This window comes from Motacilla alba, unplaced genomic scaffold, assembly GCF_015832195.1.
Source record: "Motacilla alba alba isolate MOTALB_02 unplaced genomic scaffold, Motacilla_alba_V1.0_pri HiC_scaffold_31, whole genome shotgun sequence".
NCBI lineage: Eukaryota > Metazoa > Chordata > Aves > Passeriformes > Motacillidae > Motacilla > Motacilla alba.
In genome coordinates, this window is record NW_024037405.1 from 761,180 (window position 1) to 782,246 (window position 21,067).

Consider the following 21,067-nt stretch of genomic DNA (forward strand, 5'->3'; position numbering starts at 1 on the left):
GAGGCCCACACAACTGCAAATCCCTTTTTGATCCAGAACTTGGGCATCAGTAAGAAGAGAACAGTACCAGAGGAGGTGTGAGAGATGAGGTGATATTCGGCTGAAGCCAAAAGGTTATTAAGTTAAAAAACGAAAGGTGGTGGTTCTGTGTGCTGTTGTTTGGATTGTTTGGATTTGCTCAGGTTGGTTTGTTGGTGTTGCTGTGAGCTGAGAGGGGGACAGGGTTGAAGACCTGACCAAAAGGAAGCAGGGTGAGAGGGGAGGGGACAGAAAAGCTGGTGATCTGAGAGAATGGAAGTTCCCAAGTACCCATCCAAGGGGAAAGGGGACAGGGACAGCCCTGGCTGGGTATAAAGAGGATAGAAAGATTGCCATTTTCTCAGAGGGTGTGTTTGTTCATCTCCAGGGGGAGGGAGACACGCCCGGCTCAGCTGAATCGTTACTAATAAACAGTTTTCTTTTGCTTCAATGATTTTGTCCCCTTTAATTGCATTTAAAAGTTAGTGCATTTCTAACAGAGGTAAAGGGAAAAATAAAGTAGCACAGAAGTTAGGAAAAAGACAAATGAGGTGAATGCTGAATGAGGATACGGTTCAGTTATTTTCTCAGCAACATGGGTAAAAGTAGAGTTGGTATCTCTGTTTTCCATGTGCTTTAAATGGGTGCTTTCTTGTAATTATTGCTATCTTGATACCATTGTAGAGGCACGTCTGAAATGACACAACAGCAGCAAATGCTTCTGGAGCAGAGACACTGCTTTGAGAAAACTCTCCCCTGTTTTGCCTGCCTTCTCCGGCCACACTGCTGTCACTGCAGAGACACAAGCAGCTCTCCTGTGTGACTCCACAGCAGACAGAGCCTGCTGAAGGGAGTGGCTGCAGCACACTGGCCCTTAGCTGTGCCCTTCCCTGAGGTGCTCCCAACGCCCCTCTCCAGGGCAATCCTTAAGCAGTGTGTTACATGTCGCTTGCTGCCAAGTTCCTGCTCAACAGTGTGATAAATGAATGTGATTCGTGCTAACAATTGTAACTATATCGATATTTTAGAAAATATTTGTTAAATAATAATAAAAAAAGGATCTGTAATTAGTGGTCACAAAACAGATGCTTTCAGACGTTCATGAGAAAATAGGATACAGGATGTAGTTTGAGACAAGTAAAATCCCAAAACGGAATAGGCCTTGGGATAATTAAAGAATTGGCCTTGAAATGGACAAAACTGGGAGGATTCCAGGTATCTATGAAATAATAAGGCTTATTTTTGGAATATAATGCTGGCTTCTATACCACAGGACTTGGGGTGCATGTGCAACTTGTGGGGTTGTTCAAAGGACAGTGAGGATGAGGAGAAGCCTTCGTGGGAAGCGACCACCGAAGAGCCAGAAGGCCCCTTAGAAATAAGCAGAGCATGCACTGTGCAGTATAGTGATGGAGATTTGAAGAATCGAAAACAGGAGGAGTTTTACAGAAAATTATTGATGAATATGTAGTAGCATACAGTATATAAGTTGTGTTTGGATTCTTTTATCTTTTGTACGGGAGGCAGGGTGGGAAAACCCCCCCATACCCCGATCGTGCCCCAATTGGTTTTGCTTATGCTTTATCCGAACCGCTGCCAAATTATTTTGTATCTGCTTGATTATATTTGATTGCATTATTTTCTATAAAACTGCTGCTCAATTAAAATTGCTGCTCAATTCTAATGTTGTGGTTTAATAAATTAGACATATAGGACCTCATTCATAACAATAGCCCACCTTGGTCACCTACCCGTGACCAAGGACTGTGCTTTCTACTGAGCCAGTGCTCCCAGAAAAGCAGCTCGAAACACGCCTCTAAGTAGGCCTGATCCAGATAAAGCACATCCATTCCCCTCTGCCCGGGGCGAGTCCCCTGTACATCTGGCAGCCTGCAAAATCCAACACCCCGTCAGGGGCCAACACATTGTTCCAGCCCAAAGCATTAAGGCAATTAGTTTTGTTAAATCTGAAGCAATTACTGCAGGTCCTCAGCCTTCAAAGGCCAACGCTGCCACTCTGGAGGGAATCCTGTGACCCTGAGCGTTTGATGGTGACCACACCAAAGCAAGAGGTGGCTCCTTCAGCAGGAGAATGGCAAATGGCAATTTTGTGCCTTTGTGTCCCCAGCCTCCCCGCCATTGCTTCAGCAATGGCAGCTACACTTAGGCAGCTTCAGCAGAGGTTATTTGTGTTGGCTTAGTGCACATCAGGACACCCAGTCCACCTCTACCAGCAGCTTGCAATGACAACAGCACCCAGACACTGAAGTATTTTGCTGGAGGCAAGCCTGGCACAAGCATATACCTGTAGTTAAGATATTTTATGAAAATCCCTTTGCTAGGATTTTCTTCTTCTGAGAAGCTGAGAGGGCCTCAGCTTCAAGTGTAAACAATTTGTTATTTGCTAGTGTGGAATGCAGCAGGTGCTTTCTCAATTGGTCAGTGTGGGATGTTTCTACTTGCTGACCAATCAAGGAGGCAGCAGCTCTCGGACTCTCTGGGAGTCACAGAACTTTGTTATTCATTCCTTTCTATTCCTGTCTCGCCTTCTGATGCATCTTTTCTCTCTGTTCTTTTTAGTATCATTATAGTGTGGTTCTTTTTAATATAATATATATAATAATATAATAAACCAGCCTTCTGAAAAACGGAGTCAAGATTTCTCCTTCCCTTCACCAAGCCCTGGCTGCCCTGAAGACCACGGCATCACATACCCACCCTCTTCAAACCTCACATCAAACAGAAAGGAAAAGAGCAGGAAAAGGCTACCTTCGGAGCAGTCTCACTCGGGTCTACACTTGGGCCAACTCTGGGCAGAATACTCCCGCCACTGCTGGCCCTCTTCGTAATGTCAACGAACTTCTCCTTCAGGAACTTAGTGGGAAGCAGCTGAAAGGCAAAAATAAACCAGCTACAGCCTCCGAGCTGTGCTTGTTCAGAAAGGCTTTTCTTGAACAAGTGGCACTGGTGAACGATTTGTGATCACATAGTCTAGGACAGTCCTGGAAGCCCTAAAAGTTACTTGCTGAAATACTTAGCATCAACAAATTAATAATACACATACTCCAACCACATGGCTCTGTCCCATTAGCTTCTGCGTGATTTGATGTGACATGTTTGGGGACTTCTGCTCTTTGGGCATTTGTTTCCTCTTTAGTTTCATTGGATTGAGGCAGTGACCTTTTCAGAGAGTGGGGAAGAGCTCTCAGAACTCCCCTAACTCCATCCCTGCACAAGACTGAGAACTCACAGCAAGGAGATATCACTGATGGTTGAGTCCAAGAGACGCAAGAAAGGAACGCTCTACCAAGAGAGAGGAGCACAGCAATGTGTCCAAGTTTTAGTTCTCCCTGTTAATGAGCATTTGTTTTCTCTGTCTGGGCTCACAGACCCCTCCAGAGAAGAAAACAGAGGGATCTCCTGGACAGAGCCTCAGCAGTGGGGCACCTTCAGTCAAGAGAGCTCCAGACAGCAAGGGACCTTTGTGGCCCTGACTCCAGTGAGCAGGTAAGAGCTGTACAGCCCTCAACATTCCTACACTCCAGAGCTTTCAAGAGAAGGCAACTCCTTTGGGATAGACACCATCAATGCATGGCCAAAATCAGGGAAGAGTTCCCAGCCCAGGAAGATTTCCACCATCTTGCAGAACAAAGGTGCTGAGACATTTTCTTCTGGCTGTGCTGCAGCAGAAAACTTGTTTTGCTGTACACTATGCCTGCAGGGCTGGGTCTGTGCCCACACAGGAGCTGAGAGAGAGCAGCTGCTTTGGAACCTCTTCCAGCTGGGACCAGCCCTGTCTCGCAAGGCTTTGGGCAGAGTCTGAGCTTTCCCCCCCAGCACATGCCCCGGTGCCCAAGGACAGGTTGGTCAGAGCAGCACAGGTGAGTGCCCAGCCTGACAGAAGGAATTCCTGTAGCAAAGGGAAAGGGACAGAACACGTGCTCAGGGCTTCAGCTGTACATTGGCTTCACCTGGCTCCAGTGGCACAGCCAGGCAAGACCCTGAAGCACCACACGCTGTTGCCTATTGCACCAGGACAGTCCCCAGCAACAGGAGCACGGCACAAAGAGGTGGGGAGGGGGTCTGCAGCTTCACAGAGCTGCTGGACAACAGGGGCAGGGAGAGAAGGGACACCAGGGCAGTTCCAGCCTTAACACAGCCCCGTGGGTACTTACAGTAAGAGACTTCAGTGTTTCCCTGGACAAAAGACGAGGTGTCGAGGTCTTCTCTGGGGATCCAGAAGCCATTTTGAAGGGAGGATCTCCCAGATGAGGGATGCCTCAACAAAACTGCAAGAAGCAACAATGGAACTCTGAAAATCCAGAACCCAAGTCATGGCAGATTCAAGGGATATACTGCTGCTAAAAATGTTATATTATTTGAAAGTAGCTAAGTGCTTGTTTGGTGTAAGTAACTAGTATTGTTAGGCCTCTAGTTGGACTTTAGTTGAACTATCCATTCAAATATCCATTCACTATGTTGTGCAATTTAAAGATGGATCATACTGGAGCTAAAAATCTGAACATTAATCATCGTTAGAACAGACAAAGCTGTAGCTTAAATATTACTTAAAAACAGCTAGAGTGGACCTTCTCTTCTTTAGGCTAAAGCATCCCTGCTCTCTCAGCTGCTCCTCACAGGACTTGTGAGAGACTGGAATGTTATGTCTAATGGCTTAAATATTGTTAAAAAGGACTTTCTGCCCATTGTGGCAAAACTGTATAAAGAAGCTGCGACCACCGAAGCCCACCCCTCCCTGAAAATGCCTCCTGACTGGAACTTGGGACTGCGAGTTAAGCTGCCCAAGGGAACTTGAAACAAGACAAAGATGACACTATTGTGTGGTTATCTCAGGTTCTGGGGAGAAGTAAACAAGGCTGAGGAGAAAAACCTATCCACAACAAAGCCAAACCCAGCAGCTGTCCTGCAAATCAGCCCTGTCGGGGTTCAAGGTGGGGAAGTCATAGCCACAGACTCATCTGCTGAGGCCAGGTTTGCACACAAACCTCCCATCAAAGACCTCTACAGTGCCCCCAGACCCATTCCTGAGGGCTTGCACCAGATGAATGCAGGGCATGCAAAGTAACACAACACATCTGAAAATCCACAACCCAATTAATGGCAGACTCAAAGGATATACTGGTGCTGAAGATTTTATATTATTTGAAAATAGCAATAGTCAGAGTCCAACTTGCCCCACCCAGGGAGGTACCTGGGAGGTCCCACCTTGCCCAAATCTGCATTAATCCATTGGAGTCTTACGTTTTGCGAGATCTCACCACAGAGAAGACCAGAAGAGGATTTTATGGTATGCCAATGGGATCCACGGAATGGTGATATTTTTTACTTAATCTGTCTCTGTCACTCTCTTTCTCCCCCCTCTTCCCAAGCCCCCATCCCCCCCCCCTCTCTTTTTCTATTCCTTTCTCTCTCTCTCTTCCTCAAATTTACCATTACAACAAATCCAGACTATTGACTTTGGCATATGGTCTTGTTTGCACTTCAATCCAGAGGCCTCTCCCTAATAATTTTAATATCCTAGATGATAACAACCCACTGAAACTTGAACAGAACTCGTTCACCTTTAAGCAGTTTAAGCAATCACTATAGGAAAAAAAATTTATAGACCAGTACATTTAGAAAATGTTGCATTTCTTCAGTGCAAAAAAAGCACAATCAGTAGCCCATATACTGTTCATCCACTCAGCTGTGCATACCACTGAACTTCTGCACCAGAAGACTGGCGTTATCCCATCCTCTATTTCCCTTTGGCATTCTCTCTCAGAGTGCAGATGAGACAAAACCAAAAAGTTCAACTTTAGTCATCTTTACCTTCAAAGGAAATACAGGAATGGTTCGCAGAGACCAACGCTCTGCACCTTTCCGAATCCTCCGCGATTCGGAGAGAGCAATGCGCGGCAAACAATTCACTTGGCGAATCGCCCAGCGTAGCCGCCTGCACGAGCCCAGGCTGCGCACAACCAGCCAGGACCGCGTTCTCAGGCAACTGAGGCCGCGCCACTGTCACAGCCGCTGTCACAGACTGTCACACACACCGTCACAGACACTGTCACAGACCGTCACAGACACTGTCACAGACGCTGCCGCCGCGTTCGCGGTTACCAGGCAACAGCGGCACCCAGCAGTCGGAATCAACGGGAGTGGTGTTGCCCTTTTAAGGGGACTTATCGTGGGACCCAAAAATATCTGGGCCCTTAAAGCAGCGATGGTAGAGAGAACCCCAAAAATCCACCCTGAGAGGCAAAACATCCCCTACAGGAGCTTGGAATGGGGGTCCCATAAAAATGTCACTTACAGCTGTCATGATCCCCCCTTGAAAGGGGCTTGTGTGGCTGCGGCCCCACAAACACACTCAAATGGGGAGGAAAAAACACCCTTGGAGTGGTGAGATTGCCGCCCCAAAAAACCTTAAATGAGAAAACCTGCTCCTCAAAGGGGCCTAAAGACCCTTAGAGGGCCTCGAGGAGGGACAAGATCCCTTCCTCTGCTGGGGCCTCTCCGAGCCAAGAACTCTCCTGTTCGCTGCCCTCGGGGGATCCCCAAAGGACGGCGGGTCCTGGGCTGAGCCTCCCCTCATTCGGAGCTGCGGGGGAAACTGGGGGGGGTGGGACGGGGCTTGGGGGCACAGGGGTGACCTGGGGGACCCTCAGTGGGTCCCACCTCCCCCTGTGCCCCCTCTCCCACTGTTTCCCACTGTTGCCCCCAAACCTCTGCTCTCTCAACTCGGTTTGGGGGTGACCCAGCCCATTCCCGTCGTGTCCCGGACAGGGAGGAGGAGGAGGAGGAAGGAGGAGGGACAGAGGAGGAGCAGGTGGAGGAGCAACTGGAGCAGGCGGAGGAGGCACCGCGTGCTTTCAGCGCTCTCTGCACTCGCAGCTCCTTCTCCCGGGACCATCGCCTCCCATCCCGCAGGTGCCAGGGGAGGGAGAGCTCGCCCCAAGTATCCCAGGGATCCCTGGCTTTGGGATTTTTGGGTGGGGGATGTTTGCAGCTTGCAGAGCTCCAAAGCCGAGCCGCAGATGGCCCTCGGGGGAACATCGTGGGGTCCCCAGCAGGTGTTTTTGGGGCGTCCCGGCCATCCCCTGGGAGGGCTCACCTGCAAACTGCTTGTAGGCTGTGTCTTGGAGGAAGGCGCCACAGCCAAAGTTGATCACTTCCAGCTGCCCGGTGGCCAGGTCGAGCAGGATGTTCTCTGCTTTGATGTCCCGGTGCAGGACCCCGCAGCTACCGCACGGCCTCCAGCACCTGGCGGAACAGCCCCCGCGCCTCCTCCGCCGGCAGGAACCTCCGCTCCGCCAGGAAAGCCGAGAGCTCCTGGCACCGCTCCGGACGCTCCAGCACCAGCAAGAAGCTGTCGGGGAGCTCAAGCCACTGCAGCAGCTGAACGGCACCAGCACAGCCACAGGACCCCTTGGCCAGCAGCACGATCTGCAGGGGCGCGCTGGTGCCGTCGGGCTGCGGCAGGAGCGCGATGCCGTCAGTGGGGCTGAGGCCGCGCCGGGGCTCGGGGAGCCCTCAGCCAGCCCGGGATGCTCCGCATGCCCCGCTCAGCCCGCGCCCGCTCTCCCCGCAGGGCTCCCGGCGGCTCCCGCCCTGCCGGGCCCCGGCTCCTGGCCGCCCGGCACGGCCCGGCTTCAGCCGCTGGCCCCGCTCACTCACCAGCTCGCCCCAGGGCCGGATGCGAGCCCGCGGCGCGCATTTGATGGCCACCTGCGAGCAAGGGGCAGCAGCGGGCTCCGCTCGCCGCCCGCCCCGCCGCTCAGCGGGGCGCCGTCCGACAGCTGCGTACCCGAGCAGACGCTGCCGAAGCCGCCGCTGCCCAGCAGCGAACCCGGCCGGTGCCGGGCCGTGCCGGGCGGCCAGGAGCCGGGGCCCGGCAGGGCGGGAGCCGCCGGGAGCCCTGCGGGGAGAGCGGGCGCGGGCTGAGCGGGGCATGCGGAGCATCCCGGGCTGGCTGAGGGCTCCCCGAGCCCCGGCGCGGCCTCAGCCCCACTGACGGCATCGCGCTCCTGCCGCAGCCCGACGGCACCAGCGCGCCCCTGCAGATCGTGCTGCTGGCCAAGGGGTCCTGTGGCTGTGCTGGTGCCGTTCAGCTGCTGCAGTGGCTTGAGCTCCCCGACAGCTTCTTGCTGGTGCTGGAGCGTCCGGAGCGGTGCCAGGAGCTCTCGGCTTTCCTGGCGGAGCGGAGGTTCCTGCCGGCGGAGGAGGCGCGGGGGCTGTTCCGCCAGGTGCTGGAGGCCGTGCGGTAGCTGCGGGGTCCTGCACCGGGACATCAAAGCAGAGAACATCCTGCTCGACCTGGCCACCGGGCAGCTGGAAGTGATCAACTTTGGCTGTGGCGCCTTCCTCCAAGACACAGCCTACAAGCAGTTTGCAGGTGAGCCCTCCCAGGGGATGGCCGGGACGCCCCAAAAACACCTGCTGGGGACCCCACGATGTTCCCCCGAGGGCCATCTGCGGCTCGGCTTTGGAGCTCTGCAAGCTGCAAACATCCCCCACCCAAAAATCCCAAAGCCAGGGATCCCTGGGATACTTGGGGCGAGCTCTCCCTCCCCTGGCACCTGCGGGATGGGAGGCGATGGTCCCGGGAGAAGGAGCTGCGAGTGCAGAGAGCGCTGAAAGCACGCGGTGCCTCCTCCGCCTGCTCCAGTTGCTCCTCCACCTGCTCCTCCTCTGTCCCTCCTCCTTCCTCCTCCTCCTCCTCCCTGTCCGGGACACGACGGGAATGGGCTGGGTCACCCCCAAACCGAGTTGAGAGAGCAGAGGTTTGGGGGCAACAGTGGGAAACAGTGGGAGAGGGGGCACAGGGGGAGGTGGGACCCACTGAGGGTCCCCCAGGTCACCCCTGTGCCCCCAAGCCCCGTCCCACCCCCCCCAGTTTCCCCCGCAGCTCCGAATGAGGGGAGGCTCAGCCCAGGACCCGCCGTCCTTTGGGGATCCCCCGAGGGCAGCGAACAGGAGAGTTCTTGGCTCGGAGAGGCCCCAGCAGAGGAAGGGATCTTGTCCCTCCTCGAGGCCCTCTAAGGGTCTTTAGGCCCCTTTGAGGAGCAGGTTTTCTCATTTAAGGTTTTTTGGGGCGGCAATCTCACCACTCCAAGGGTGTTTTTTCCTCCCCATTTGAGTGTGTTTGTGGGGCCGCAGCCACACAAGCCCCTTTCAAGGGGGGATCATGACAGCTGTAAGTGACATTTTTATGGGACCCCCATTCCAAGCTCCTGTAGGGGATGTTTTGCCTCTCAGGGTGGATTTTTGGGGTTCTCTCTACCATCGCTGCTTTAAGGGCCCAGATATTTTTGGGTCCCACGATAAGTCCCCTTAAAAGGGCAACACCACTCTCGTTGATTCTGACAGCTGAGCCCGGGCAAGGGTTGGAGATCCTGGAAGGGTTGGGGCTCTCAGGGGGGTTTCGGGGTCCTGGGACATTGTCTGGCCTCTCTGTCAAGATCCAGGATTCCCTGAGCAGAGCTGCACTCTCCCTTTTTGCCCTGGTTCTAGGCAATGTCCTGGCTGGGCTGGTGGCACCTGTACTTTTAACTGCAGAGATTTCCATTCCTTCCCTTCCTCTCCAGGTTCACGCTGCAGATCCCAGGCTGCGAGACTTGGCATCCTGCTTCACTGTTGAGCCTCACTCAGGCATGCTGATTGCCTCCCAGCCTGAAGTGAATGTTGAGTTGCTCTTCCACCCCACAAGAGAAATCTTCCTATGGAACAAACCCATCCTGTACTGCCAGGTGAGCTGCCTGGGCCAGGCTGTGTGTTCACACAGTGTTTTGGGAGCACAAACAGGATAGGTGTCTAATGGAAAGAGGGCTTGTCGTGGTTTGAGAGGAAGTGAGTTTTTGGGAGGTGGTAGTGGTCAAACCAATAGGTGCTCAGATGTGAATATTGGCACTTGGTTTGACCATTGAGGATATGGATACGCCTCTGAGAACACAGGGGTTAAAAGCAAGGAACTCCCAGGGGAACTCTCTCTTGGTTCCGGTGGATGGAAGAGTTAAGACCTCCCCTGCCCAGCTGCAGGCTGGGTGGGGGAGGAGAAGCCACGAGGCCGAGGGAGGTAGGCCGGAGCCTTGCGCAGAGACGGGAGGCGATGGCTTGGATAAGAGTGAGTTCCTCACAGAGATGGAAGTGTGGAAGAACTCGGAGAGGCAGTGGGCAGCCCCCCTTTCTCAAGAGGGAGAGAGAGAGAGAGAGAGGTGCCAGTGCTACCTTGAAATTTGATAGTACTGGCCTGGCCGAGGAGGAGAAGGGAGGGCATTGGGAAAAGTGCCCAGCGGAGCCAGTGGAGCCAGCGTGGGAGTTCGGGATGAGTAGAGACTGTGATTTTAAACCTTCTTTGGGACGATGGAAACCTTGCAAATGCTGATCCTCCGGGAGTTGAAAGAGGAGAGAGACGGAAATAAAATAAGAGGAAATACGCAAGTATGATGAAAGCTGTGAAGGTTGAAGAACGACTGAGAGAAGTTGAGAAAATCCTAGGTGGAGGAGATGATGGAGTGGCTTTTGGCTGGACTTTTCTTGTATGGCCATGGACAGAACCTTTCCTGGAATACAGAGACTGCATTTTAGGGGGAGGTGGTGGCTTGGTGCCAAAGGAGCAATGTGAGCGGAGACGACGGGTGATGAGGTGGTGGTGCTCTCGAGACCCCTCGGCCCCAGGGGGTGAAATATTGGGGGGGACTAGTGTCCCGAAAAGGTGAGAGACTGTCGTTTTCTCCTGGAACTGGGCGAAGCATCCTTGAAAAGGGAAACCCTAAAAGCAGCTCTGGTCCATGTGCAGTGGTGAGAGCACTGAACATGGAAGGAAGAAGTCACGAAGGTGGTTGCTGAGTGACGGGGAAACACAGCTGGACTTGGCTGTGTTTCCAGGGGAAACCTGTGGTGCAAGGGGGGCTCCTCTCTCCTTGATGAAATGAGAGGTGATTGGCGGAAGGGTGGAGATGGACTGAGTTGATTATTTGAAGGGTGATGGACTGGATAAAGATCTAAAGTTTTGTTTCATGCTGTGGGAAATTGAGTGGGGGGAGGAGAAATGTTTGAGAGGTTTCCATTTTCGCTCTGTGTATTCATTTTATAATTGTAAGATAATAAAGTTTTTTTCTTTCTTGTTCACAAGTGGAGGCCTGCTTTGCTCTGGCTCTGATCGCATCTCACAGCAGACAGCGGGGAGGATATGTTTTCATGGGGGCACTGGCATTGGGCCAGCGCCAAACCATGACAACGGGATTAACGGGATTAACGGGAGAGTCCTCTCTCCTACATACACAAACAAAGTCTTTCAAAACCATTTGGGAGGCTTCCTGAGTGGAGCTGAGAATCTGACTCTGTGGGAGGTGCTTACATGGGAAGGGGTAAACGGATGGAAGCCTGGGGTGGAGGCTGGGGACTGGGGTGGAGGCTGGCCTCTTTGCTTTGTTTACCATCCTTCCTGTGGACACAGGTGATAGATGCCAGCTCGGGTGAAGGAGGCCAGGCTGTTGCCAAACATCCCAGTGAGGGTGTCGGCCAAAGCCCAGTACAGCAGGTACAGCATTGAGCCTGCCTCACCCGTCAACTTTGGAGCCATGGTCAAGGGCACCAAGAAGACCCAGACTGTTGTGCTGGAGAACAAAGGGGTGCTCAGCTTCAGCTTCCACATCCGCCAAGCACCCAAGGAGGCATTGGGAAGCAAAAGGTACGAGCAGCCCTGACCACCCTTCCTGTCTGAGGAGGCAGCAGCCCCTGGCTGGTATGTGGCAGGCAGCCAGGAGACCTGGGCTGTCGTCCATTTGCATCCCTGGCCTGGGGAGAGGGAGCAAAAAGCCACCTCAGTATCCCCATGTGTACCATAAAGCTGGTGATAAAGCTGCCCTGTCCAGCAATGGGAGCTGCAGGCTGCTCTCTGGGAGGCATCAGGAGCAGGAAGGCTTTCCCCTCTGAGCAGGAAGGCCAGCTTTGGCCTGAGAGGAAGGCAGGGGAGCTCAGCATGACACATACCTCTGCTTTCTGCTCTCAGTTCCAAGCAAATGGAATCTGCAGAGCGCTCCACGAGAAGGAAATCGAGCTCCTTGACAACACAGGTGGGTGACTCCTGCTCCCCAGCAGTGCTGCTGCAGGGGATGTGGGAAGATGCTGCTGTGGCCAGGCTGGGGGCTCATTGCCATGGGGTGGGCCATGGTCTGCAGGATGGCGTCCAGTATCTGCTCAGTCCCCCTGGCAGTCCTGTGCTCTGGCTCTGACCTGGAGTTGTGGGGTCAACAGAGGGGAGCAGGTCCTGTGTTTGGTAGCTGCCAGCCAGCATAGGTCTGTGAACACCACAGAAGCAAAAACCTGCCCCACTGAACTGCCAGTCCACAGAGCTTAGACAACATTGCTTTTTCTTCTTGCCAGTCCCCTACCTCTCTCCCATCATTCCTTACAGCTGTTTCTGCTCTCCTCTGGAGGCTGAAGGATCACAGCTACCACCTTCCTTCTTTACACTCCAACTCCTTTCTCTCTGCCACTTGGGTCAGGCTTGCAGCTCCTTGGCTTGTTGCTCTCAGCCTGGGGCTGCCTTTGGCCCATGGAGTCATCCTTCCCTGCCCTGGGACTGGCTGCTTGGGCCCAGCTGCAGGCCAAGGCAGGATGTACTCTTTGCTGGGGTGCTCAAGGCACAGCTAGTAGCCATCAGCCTCTCCTGGAACTTTTTCTGCAGGATCACCTCAGTCTTGGCATGTTCACGGTGTCCCCCTGCTCCGGCTCCATCGGTCCGTGGGGCCAGCAGGAGATCAGAGTGGAATGCCTCGCAGGGCAGGAGGGGACATGTGAGGAGCAGCTCAGCATTGACATCACGGGCAGAGACCCCAAGGACAACCCCCTTGGCATTGCCTTCACCCTGATTGCCCAGTCCTGCCTCCCAGGTACCTACTGCCCACAGTGCCCGTGGTCACACCTGCTGCTGATCAGCACCTAAACTTGCTGCTTGGATAGAGAGGCATGCCAGCCCTGGTGTCCCCCCTAAAATCCTCAGAGGTTCCAGCCCTCTTTGAGTCCACCAGTGGACTCATCCCTTCCAGGCTGAGAGGGAAGCATGGAAGGATGAAAGGAAAGCGGTGCACTCCAAGACTGAGGCTGACTGAGCTCCATCCTACCAGCCAGCTCCCCCAGCCTAGGCTGGCTTTAGCAGTCACCCGGGCAGAAAGGGCTTATCAAGGCTTCTGAGAGGCCAGCAGGGTCCAGATAAATTTATCAGGGAGGCTTCTCCATGCTCATCCCTCTGGTGTGTCCACAGCATTCATTGAGGATGTCACATTAATCTTCGAGGAGTACCCGATCTTCAGCAGCACCAACCTCAAGCACAAGCTGCAGTCGGTGGAAGGCACCGGCCTGTATGTCAGGGATGAGAAGACATTCATCTTCAGCAAGGTTCAGGTTGGGCAACAGGCTGAGGCTCATTTCAATATCTACAACGCAAGTTGTCTGCCATGCGACGTGGTCCTCTCCATCAAACCCCTGCCTGGAGAGGTAAGAACAGGAGGCCAAGGTGATGGTTGCCCTCTAAGGGCCGTGTCAGAGCCTGTTCTGTTCCCCAGATGCATTGCTGCCCGTGGCCCAGACTAGGCTAGCTCAGTGCAGGTCCAACTGCAGGGGAGAGCAGCAGAGGCAGGGAAGAGTTGTGTGGAATTCTGCATGTGTTGGGCAAGGTTTTGGCTCACATCTCTGGGTCTTTGGTGGGAGAAGTGAATCCTTCTGAACCAATCTTGGAAGCAGACGCAGAGAGGGGCTGTTATGAACTGCCATGCCAGGGTTGAAAGCACAGCGTTTCCTCAGGTTCCCTGGCTTTTCCTTCTCTTTGAAGGCCAGTTCTAGGTTATTTGCAGGGTTTCCCCTGCAGTGCCCACCTCCCATACAGGCCGGGGCAGCTGCCAGCCCTGCAATCACACAATGCTTTAGCCCAAGGTCAGCATTCCCTGGGAGGGAGGGAGCCTGCCCAGGGAAGCAGGCAGGAAGACACACTGTCTGGGACTGCTCTCAGGAATGCATTTATGGATAAAACTGTGTCCTGTTCAAAGGTTCTTTCTCCTAACACTGCTCTCTGTGTTCCCCCAAGGAACAAAGCCTTATCAACAGCATTTTCAAGCTGCATCCACTCAAGATGTCAGTTCCTGGCTCATCCTCTGCTGTTTCCACGGTGACCTTCATCCCACCAGAGGAGCAGAAATACGACTGCATTTTCAGGGCTTCCCTTGTCATCCCAAAAGGGTAACTGACCCTGTGAAATACTCTCTGCCCTGGGACCTGTGGAGTGGGGCTTTGAGGTGCCCTTCCTCAACCCTTTAGTGGCTGAATTGGAACAAGAGAAGTCTAATTGCTCATAAGCGATTGGTTTTGTTCCTGCTCTTGGAAAAGATCTTTACTGACAGTGACAATGATTTCTTTTTGCCTTCTTGCTGTTGTACTACTTTCATGCTGAGCTTTTGCTTGTTGCATAAGTCTCATCTCAGTGCAGCTAGGGGATTTGCCATATCTCATCTGGTGCCTCCTTATTTACCTGCTGTACTGCATGATTCAATTCAGTGAAATAATTTTGAACTGTGGTTGTGGAAGGCTCTGGCTCTTTGGAGCAGATTCCTCTTGTGAATGGCCCTGGTTGGATTGGAAGAGGCTGGTGGGGGGCTGTGTTGTGGGGTCCAGGAGCACCAGGCAGGGAAAACACTTTGGCTGGCCCTTGCTGCTTTGCTGGCCCAGTGAGAAATGAGTTTTAGTGGCAGCTGAAATTGTTTCTGTGCCTGTCCTGCAGCTATGTGGAAATGAAACCCCAAAGCCTGAGCTTCACCATCAGTGGGAAGGGGCAGGAGCCGCAGCTGGCAGTCGTGTGCCCAAGTGCTCGCAGCAAGAGGGGAAATGCCGTGCTGCGCTTCAAGAGGCTCCAGCTGGGGGATTCAGAGATGCTGCCCCTGGCATCCGTAACAACGGCATCTTACCTGTCAAGGTGAGGAGGACCTGCTCAAGGAATGGTCTGGTTTGGGAACAAGGGCTTGTGGCACAGGGGAAGGGTCCCACGAAACATGGCAGACCTGTGAGGCGGAGTCAGAAATTCTTTTGAAACAAGTGACTGACGTCTCTTCTCCAAGAAGGGAGCTCTTGCAAATTGTCTGTCCAGTCTTTCTTCTTGAAGTTGAACAGAAGAAAGGTGGTGGAGTATTTTCCCCCTTGTCTCTCAGGCCACCTTTTGTTCTCATGGACATGTGTGACTTCCCAGTTCCATTCGATTGTACTTGATCCCAGTTTACTACATTTTACATAAACTTAGTTGTGGTTTAATTACATTCTGCTCATTATGTTTTATCCTGTTTGGTTTTGTGTCCATTCTATCCAGATGTCTCTGAAGGCCCTTTTTTCTTGTCTGGTGTGATGTAACTTTTGTGCTAAGTGCTGTTTGCAGTGGGAGAGGTGCTGGGCTGCCATGTGGGACCAGCAGCACTGGGGTGTCAGTCCCCGTGCCACCCTGTACTCACACCAGTATCATTGTGCTCTGGGTTCCCTTTTCTCAGTTTACGTTACACCTGGAGCGTGAACACGGAGGGTTCTTCTTGAAAGGCAGGGCCTCCTCACTCGAGGTGTTCCACACTGGAGATGTGGAAGAGAACTCCACTGGAAAAGGTAAATTCATTACCCATGAAGTGCAATCATGCACAAGGGGAAAACGCGTGCCCTGCTCTTGGCTTCTCTGAGCAGCAGCCAGATGTTAGGCACAGTTTCTTTGCTTGAGCTCTCTGTGCCCCGAGCTTTTCTTGGGGGCTTTTTGCAGGGTCTCCTCCCAGCAAGTTGTAGGAAGTTCTTCTGTTCTTCTAGACATGGTGGGTTGAGCTGTGGGGGACTGTCACTAGCTCAGTGGACCCTCTGAGGTATTTGCTGCATGTGGGAAGGTACCAGCCTGAGCAGACACAGCCCTGGAGCACTCAGCCAGCCAGCAGAAGGCAAAAGCACTCTTTGGCTCAGCTTTCCATATGGCTGGAGCTGGCTGGGAGCAGATGGAATGAGGGCTGGGCATCAGCCTGAGGTTAAGCTGCTTAAATGGTGCTGTGTCTGGAGGTGGCAGGCTTGTGAAGATAGCAAGAGGGCCTGCAACCACTGGGGGTAGAACCTGTGCGTAGAAGGCAGCTGGTTTCAACCTCGTGTTCCTCATGTATTCTATGGAAATATTTCCTCAGTACAGCTGTACCATTTAACTCTGCTTTCCATTGCTGTGCAGAGAGCAAGCCCACAAAGCCTTTCTTCCTCCTGCGTCACGGGCAGTCGGCAGAGTTTGATGTCATTTTCAAACCCACTGTGGCTCAACGTCTGGAAGGGAAGATTCGTATGTTAGCAGGGGACACCTACTGCAGCAAGACCCTAATAGAGCTGGTGGGTGAAGGCCACAAGGACGAATTCACCCTTGATGGACTGGAGGAGGACACACAGAGGAGAGGAATGCTGGATGCAGTCTGACGAAAAACATTGATGGTAAGAGAGGAGAGGCTGCCAAGGTGGAGCAAGGAAGAGGAAAAGGTCTGATCATATGTGTCCTCCCTCTAGCCAGGCCTGGGCTGTCACCCACAGGACTTGGTGGCCTGAGGGCGTGGTAGCCATGCATGCAGAGCAGTGTGTGCTGTGCTGCACGTCGCTGGCTTAGGGATGTGTCAGGGTGTTTCCCTGGAAGTGGTGGAATTGCCTGGGGAAGTCCCTCCAGAGGGAGGAAGGCTTGGAGCTAGGAAGCATTGAACATACAGGTGTCTGTGCACGTAACAGGGGCAGATGGAGCTCCCTGCATGCTGAGATCCATTGCTCTCATCACTAACAGCTTTCAGAGTAAACCACCTCCAGTTTGGGGACTGTCCTGTCGGGGAGCTCTGCTGCAGGACGTTCACCATCACCAGGCACGCCCAGATGAAGGTCATGCGCTTTGAGTGGGAGGCAGACGCCCCATTCCGGTTCTCCTCCAAGGTGAGCATGGACTGCTCTGCCTCTCCCCATTGCTCAAGCCATGCTCTGGTGTGCCCAGGAGCTGGCAGGGAGCCCCCACAAGCCACTGATAGCCCGTTCCAGTTCCATGTAGGAGATGCAGTCCCTGGCTTGTCTGGGCCAGATCCAAAAAGATGCAGTTTAAGGCATCCAAGTGCTGGGTCCTGCACTTTGGCCACACCAACCCCTGCTGCACTACAGGCTGGGGACAGAGTGGCTGGACAGCAGCCAGGCACAAAGGCACCTGTGGGGACTGATGGACAGCAGGCTGGACATGAGTCAGGAATGTGCCCAGGTGGCCAAGAGGGCCAGTGGCTCCTGGCCTGGATCAGGAATGGTGTGGCCAGCAGGAGCAGCACAGTGATTCTTCCCCTCTGCTCAGCACTAGTTGGGCAGCACCTCGACTGCTGTGTCCAGTTCTGGGCCCCCCAATTTAGGAAGGACATGGAAGGGCTGGAGCATGTCCAGAGAAGGGCAACAAGGCTGGTGAGGGGTCTGGAACACAAGCCTGTGAGGAGTGGCTGAGGGTTGTGCAACTGTTTATCCTGCAGAAGAGAAGGCTCGGGGGAGACAAGGTGGTGTCAGGGCAAAGGTTGGACTGATGATCACCAAGGACTTTTACAACCTTGCTGATTCTGTGCTTCTCTGAAACCACCCTCGGAGCAGTTGCAGGATGAGCCCTGGGCCTCCTCTTCACAAGCTCCAGCAGCCCAGGTCCCTCAGCTTCTCCCCACAATCCCAAAGCCCATCTTGTCAGTCCTGCAGAGCCTCTGCAGCTCCTCCTCACTGCCCAGAACAGGGAGCCCCACAGGCAGACACAGCAGCCCAGATGTGCCCCCCTGGCCTGTGGTGCCTCTGGCAAGGGAGCAGCGCAAGGCACTGCAGGAGCCTGCAGACCATTCCTGCAGCACTTGGAGGATGATCCTGCTCCCCAAGGGACGTTCCCATGGTGCCAAGTCAGGAACTGCAATGGGGAGTGAGGCCAGAGAGGAAAGGGCAAACAGGGATGGGCTGTATTCAGGAGAGGGAACGGGGGTGGGCAATAGGAAGAAATCTGTAGCAGGAAGAGTAAAGAAAGCAAAGGTGAAGCAAAGGAAATGCTCAGGGCACTTTGGGGGTGGTTGCCAGCTATTGCTGTCTCTGAGCAACAGCATCTGCAATGGGACAGGAAAGTCCCAGCTCATGGGAAGAAACTTTCTGGCTGCCTGCAGAGGCCAGGACAAAGCTGAGTGGTTTCCCTGCCATGCCCTGGCCCTTCCTGGCCCCAGGGGCTGATGGCATTTGTGCTCCCTCAGGTTCATGCTGCCACATCAACACCAAGGGGGTGCTCCCGCCTGCTCTGTGCAATGCAACCAGGGGCTCCTGAGCCAGTGCTGCCGTGCCTGTGCCTGCAAGGATGCGGCACCTGTGTGAGCTGGGGGAGAGGCCAGGGCTGCAGAGGGGGGATGTTGTTGGCAGCTCCATCAGGACGCTCTGGGACGCTGCCCTGGGCTGTCCAGCGCAGTGGGAATGGATCAGCCCCTGCTCTGCTGCTCCTTCCCTTCTCCCCAGGGCCCTTGCAGAGCACCAGCCATGCTGTTTGCCCTCAGCCTGCGCATGGCCAGCCTGGGGCTGCTCATGGGGCTTTTCTGTGGTGAGCATTGGCCTGGCCGTGTTCTTGAGAGAGCCTGGGCAAGGAGCCTGCAGCCCCCAGGCCCTGGCCTGAGGCGTCAGCGCTGCCCCAGCAGTGCCCATGGCCTATCCCTACTGCAGGCCCAGCACGGCCTGAGGCATCAGAGCTGCCCCAGCAGTGCCCATGGCCTATCCCTGCTGCAGGCCCAGCACTGCCACCCCAAGGACTGTGCCCAGCCCTGAGAGCACTCAGACCCTACAGCAACACCCGGGCCATGAGGGAAGCCAAGGGAACCTAGACAGTCCTGGCAGCTTTTGTCTGGGAGCTACCATTGGATAGAAGGAATTTGGGAGGGGGATTCTCAATTTTGGCCATTGATGCCTGGACTTGAAAGATGTTTTTTTCCGCGTGAAGAAAAGCACAGGCCCCCAGTGTTTTGAAGGCAGATCATAGGTGGCCCCCAAGAGGCCAAGGCCAGCCAGAGCTGTCTGTCCTGGCACGTTTCATATGGGAATAATCCTTGGATAGAATCAAATTTGGAGGGGGAATCCCAGTTTTGGCCAGGAATCCCTGGAGAAGAAGGACAGTTCTTTTCCACAGGAAGAAATGCACAGAACTCCAGGGTTCCAGGGGCTGATGAGAAGCAACTCTCGTTATGCCAAGGCCAGCTGGACCAGTGAGGCAGCCCCCAGGAGGCCCAGCCACCCAGACCTGTTGCATGTTCTTGCATCCTTGGGAGCCCTGCAGCATCCCAATTGCCCCTTGGTTCCATGAGGCCCTTTAGGGTCACAACAGATCTTGGTTTCCATGAGGCCCTTTAATATAACAGTGGTCTCCTTAGCTTTGCAGTGGCACAATGGCCACTTGCTTCCACGAGGCCTTGCAGTGTCCAAATGGTTTCCTTCTTGCCATGGAACTGCACAATGCCACAATGGCGCCTTGGTTCCATGAGGTGGCAGAGTCTCAAAATGGCCCCTTGGTTCTATTGGGTTCTCCAGGATCACAATGGCCCCATGGTTCAACCAGGCCTGGATGTGTTACATTGGCCCCTTGCTTCCATGGGGACCCACAGTGTCACAACAGCCCCTTGCTCCCATGAGGCCCTGGGAGCAATTGTCACAATGGTCTCGTTGCTTCCACAAGGCCCTGCTGTTCCACAATGGGCCTTGAAGTGTCACAATGGTCTCAGTGGGCTCCCCCACTGGTTCACAATGGCCTCCTTCGTTCTGTAGTGTAACAATGCTATCCTTGGTTCCACGGTCCAACTGGCCCCATGGTCTCATGGAGCCCCACAGGCCCCTTATGGAACCCCACAACCCCGTATGGAGCCCCACAGTGTCACTGGGATCCCCTTGAGTCCAGAGGCCCTGCCATGCTACAAGGACCCCTTGGTTATACAAGGCCCTGCAGTGTCACAATGGCCCCTTGCTTCTAGTGGGTCCCGAAGTAATGGTCTCCATGGTTCCATGAGGCCCCACAATGTCACAATGGACTTTTGGCTTCATGAGCTTTCTTACTGCCAACTACAGTCTCCTTGGTTCCACAGTGTCACAATGGACCCTTTGCTCCATGAGGTTCAGTAGTGTAACATGGACGCTTGATTCCATGAGGTTGTGGAGTGTCACAATGATCTCCTTGGTTCTGTGGCCCTGCTGGGGCTGCTGTGTAACAATGGACCTGTGGTACCATGAGGTTGCAAAGTGTCACCATGGTCTCTTTGGTTCAACAAGGCCCTGCTGCACCACAATGGCCCCTTGGTTCTGTGAGGTTCCGTACTGGCAACAATGATCTCCTTGGTTCTGCAGTGTCACAATGGCCCCTTGGTTCCATGAGGTGCCTGGCCTCCCACAGCCCCTCACAGGCCCTCATGGCCCCTCACAGCCCCTCATGGCTCCCTCACTTAGTACATGGCCCCTCATGGCCTCTTAGAGCTCATTGTCACTCATGGCCCCTCACAGCCCCTCTTGGCTCCCTCACAGTTCCACATGACCCCTCACAGCTTCTAACAGCCCCTCATGGCTCCCTCACAGCCCCTCACAGCCCCTCATGGCTTCCTCACAGTTTCATTTAGCCCCTCATGGCCCTGTACGGCCCCTCACAGCCTCTCAAAGCTCATGGCCTCTCGCTGGCCCCTCTCAGCCCCTCACAGTTCCCCCAAGGCCCCTCAAAGCCCCTCACTGTGGATGCCATTGCACAGAGAGAGAGAAATGGCAAGTGTTTCTCACAGCAGCGTGGGAGAATTTTTAGGGAGTTGTAAGGATGTGATAACTTGTTACATATAAGCAATCTGCAGGTGGTGTTTTTCTTCGTCTTTTTGTCCTTCTCAAGGACAGTGTATGAAGAAGGTGTTTTTCTTACTAGCCAATCAAATAGAATATACTGTAGCACTCTACAAAAACCACGTGGTTCTCTTGAATAAAACCTTCTTTTACTCTTTCTGCAATACTGCCTCCC

General features: G+C 53.9%; 3 protein-coding genes across 4 annotated transcripts in view; 2 read left to right on the forward strand and 1 right to left on the reverse strand.

Annotated features, from left to right (window-relative positions):
• LOC119696487 overlaps positions 1-21,067 on the reverse strand; it is a 1,710,157-nt gene that overhangs the window by 150,368 nt on the left and 1,538,722 nt on the right.
• The window catches only part of LOC119696488, a 1,499,846-nt gene that overhangs the window by 122,948 nt on the left and 1,355,831 nt on the right, over positions 1-21,067 (forward strand).
• LOC119696509 overlaps positions 11,532-21,067 on the forward strand; it is a 41,936-nt gene continuing 32,400 nt past the window's right edge. Inside the window, exons 1-2 of one of the 2 annotated variants that reach the window (XM_038126260.1) lie at positions 11,532-13,521; positions 14,108-14,259. In XM_038126260.1, coding sequence (XP_037982188.1) covers positions 14,153-14,259 — 107 coding nt within the window. In that variant the 5' untranslated portion in view covers positions 11,532-13,521; positions 14,108-14,152. The remainder of the gene's footprint in view (positions 13,522-14,107; positions 14,260-21,067) is intronic. The other variant, XM_038126259.1, reaches the window with a different exon arrangement.